This window comes from Plectropomus leopardus, unplaced genomic scaffold (genome assembly GCF_008729295.1).
Source record: "Plectropomus leopardus isolate mb unplaced genomic scaffold, YSFRI_Pleo_2.0 unplaced_scaffold18969, whole genome shotgun sequence".
Taxonomy (NCBI): domain Eukaryota; kingdom Metazoa; phylum Chordata; class Actinopteri; order Perciformes; family Serranidae; genus Plectropomus; species Plectropomus leopardus.
This window is the reverse complement of record NW_024620462.1, coordinates 1-3,584: the sequence shown is the minus strand read 5'-3', so window position 1 is coordinate 3,584 and position 3,584 is coordinate 1. Positions and strand designations below refer to the sequence as shown.

The window sequence follows — 3,584 nt, the reverse complement described above, 5'->3', positions numbered from 1 at the left end:
TACTAAAAAATTAACAAAAAATAGGACAAAATGTCCAGAAAACTAATTATTCTAATTATTTAAATTAAATATTTATTTAAGTTTTTATTTAAGTTTTGAGGGTATGTTTATTTGCTTGTTTTTATTTCTTTAATTATTCATTCATTTATTTATTCAGGAAAGTTTCTTGTAACTTTTATTAATTTCCTGCTAATATTTTAAGTGATTTCTTATGAAGTTGCTCAATGCCTTTTTCTTATATTCTTGAATTAAGTCAGGCCAATTTGGTTTGGCTTCAAAGGGTTAATTCATTTTGTACCAGTTGCAAATAAGGATGCAGAGGGTTATTGGAGGACTCTGAAAAGTCACAAGAGGTTGCAATCCAGTCTCCAGATGACTTGATATTTTGTTCATTCAGTGTCCGCGCAAAGATAAAACCTCGTCAGAGGGAAAGAAAAATCCTCAGGCTGTTTTTAAAACTTCAAACGCAGAGCAGAGCCCACTGGTTAGTGGTCAAGTTCAATGACTACTGTACATTTAACACAGGGAATATCTGTCTGATCCAACTGATGAAATATTGCAGCCTATAGTTGGCTATTTCATCAGTGAATGAAAATTCAATCGCACCTTCAACTCTGGACTGATAAGTTTCGAAAAGTGTCACAAAAATGAATTGGAGAGTGAAATGAGGTGAATAACAAATTCACTGCTGAATCCGACAGGTTTGGTGTGTGGGCAGTGGCGGCGGCGACAACCAGACACGCTACTACATCAACAAGACGGTGGATGGAAACACCCTGTCCACGGCGTTGAAAGGCCTGATGGCTGGCGTGCTCTACCAGGTGGAGGTGGCGGCGGTGACCAGCGCCGGCGTCGGCACCCGCAGCCAGCCGGTGTCCGTCCTCATCAGTGAGTTACAAAAGCAGCTGTGAAATAAGATTAGATCAGCCTGAGACTAACTTATTTTTCTGCAGAGAAGTTAAAAGAGGAACATTTGTTACTTTGAAAATGAGTTCATAGATATTTTTAGCAACACATTCTCTCTCTACTACTGACGCTTGACCGACACATCAAAGTATGTTGCTTGTAGCATGCTTTGTGTCTTTTCAGAATATATAAAAACCTAGGTAAAAAGATTCCTTTTTTTTTTTTGGTTTAATCTCTTACAAGGTTTGCACAAGGTGTGCGAGGTGCTTGAAGTACTTGTATTTGACTCTCAGAAATTTAAGTCCTGGAATATCAGACATGTTTTAACTGTCTCTGAAAAACATAATTGAATACAATTGAGAAGAGAAAATCATGATACATTATTTTAAAGTTTGAAACATTTTGTCCCTTTGCCAGCCCCATACCTGAGTAATTTAACCAGTTATGAATAACAAGGTTTTCAAGTGTCAGTGTTTGACAAGAGAAAGGGGGTGATTTTTAGCCATGCGAACAGTCTTGCCCAGTGGATGACTTTGCCTGTCCGCCATTGTCATGAAATGGCAAACACTCAGACGATGATTAATAACGATTTAAGTGATCAGTAATGTTGCATCTTAGGTAGAGCTGCAACGAATAGTCAGTTAATCGATCAGTCAATTGCAAGAAAATGAATCGCGAACTATTATGATAATGTATTATTCATTTCAGTCTTTTTTCAAGCAAAAATGTCAAACATTTGCGGGCTCTGGCTTCTTAAATGTTATCATTTGCTGTGTTTCTTTGTTACTTATGATAATAAATTAAGAGTCTTGGGTTTTGGACTGTAGGTTGGACATAAGCAGAAATTTAAAGACACCATTTTAGGCTCCCGGAAAATTTTATTTTACTTTATTTTTTTACTATTTTTTTTCGATTTTATACATCATTCATTGGATCAATTAATATTTAAAATAATCATCAGATTAATCTGTAATGAAAATAATTTTCAGTTGCAGCCATAATCATAGGAGCATAACCCCTCACTATAATGTCAAAATCTTAATCTGTTCAACACTTTGGTTTATTAACCAAATCGCTGCAAAACTAATGACATCCTATTCAGCCTCGGTTGTCCTTTGTGTTTAAAACAACTAAGCAAAGGTTAAAAGGCTCACACGCTACATGCATGAGATTATAAATGAGTTATGTTATATCTGCTAAACATAAACACATGAGCATTGTTTTTTTGAACATGTTGTTGTGCTGATATTAGTGTTTATCTCAAAAGACCACTGAGCCGAGTCAACTCTCTTCCATTTCCCATCTGCTGTAGGCTTATTCACGCATTATAAGTGTATTTTTGCTGTGTACACATGGTTCATTTTTTTTATTGCATGCTCTGCTTGGCTTTGAAAACATTAAATATATGCAATACAAGACACTGGACGGATGAAACAGATAAGCAATGAATTCTCATGATGTTGTCTTTTTTTGCCCTCCTCCCTCCTGCTCTCGTCCTCCAGAGCTGCCAGCTGAACAGCCCTCTGTGCCAGGCGGCGGGGGCGGAAGTGGCACCAGTGACAGCGGCGAGGAGAGCAGTGTGAGCCTGGCCGAGCAGATCACAGATGTGGTCAAGCAGCCGGCTTTCATCGCAGGCATCGGCGGCGCCTGCTGGGTCATCCTCATGGGCTTCAGCGTGTGGATCTACTGCCGCCGTAAGAAGAGGAAGGAGCTGAGCCACTACACCGCCTCATTCGCCTACACACCAGCAGGTTAGGGACGATGATCAAGATGTAGAATGAGAGATTGTTGCTGACCTGAGGCTCTCTGCGTCTGCAGTCGCGTGTGATACCTCGCACTTATGGCAGAAGTCGATGGAGTGAACTCCAGTGGCATTCAGATTGTAGCCGATGGCATTTATTTAAATACATTTCGAGAAGGTTGGATTTATTTAAAAAATGACCATTAAAAATAGTTGCCATTTACATTTGTGCAGTCCTGTGGAAATGGGAACAGCTGATGTTGGATAATAGAAACCTTGACTCAACAAAAAGACAAATTGGAAGTAAAGTAGGCCACGATAACTTCCCCCCCTCTCATCTCTCTCTCTGTCCCTGCAGTTGGTTTCCCGCACGGAGAAGGAGCAGGACTCAATGGAAGGTAATTAAATGATATCCTGAAGGACACCTTTATCCTGCGATGTATCTGTATTCTTCTCTGTAAAATAGACTGATGATTGTGAATGTTTCTAACCGTCTGTCCAGCTTGCTGTTTGCTGTTGTTGCTGTATTTCCATCTGGCCAGTTGTTGCTGTTGTTCTGTGTCCCACCATGTCTTAAACTAATGCCAGAATGTCTCTGTAGACCCGGCGTGCTGGGAGGCAACATGGGCAACTACCCATGGCTGGCAGACTCTTGGCCCACCACCAACTTGGTCCACAGCGGTAAAGAGGCAGTCAACTGCTGCACCACCAATCACGACACAGCTGAGAGATACTACAACGGTAGGCTGCTGCTGCTTCAACATGACAGTCTGGTAGATACAGTGCATGAATGCTGGGTTTTTAATTATTCTTCTGCTTATGTCATAGTTTTTTTGGCAGATTTTCAGACTAAATTGAGACATCATTGAGTACTGTGATAAGTAGTGTCATTTAATATGAACAAAGCCTTTAGTTGTTATGCACTAACAGTATCTAT

At 40.0% G+C, this 3,584-nt stretch overlaps 1 protein-coding gene across 1 annotated transcript; it reads left to right on the top strand.

The window, feature by feature from the left end:
• Positions 1 to 701: 701 nt before the first annotated feature.
• Positions 702 to 3,420, top strand: LOC121965191 (roundabout homolog 2-like; the record flags this gene model as incomplete). The annotated part of the gene is made up of 4 exons (XM_042515348.1): positions 702 to 888; positions 2,409 to 2,657; positions 3,006 to 3,045; positions 3,249 to 3,420. Coding segments are annotated over 4 exons (648 nt in total), but the record flags the coding sequence as incomplete, so codon positions are not given.
• Between the last annotated feature and the right edge of the window lie 164 nt (positions 3,421 to 3,584).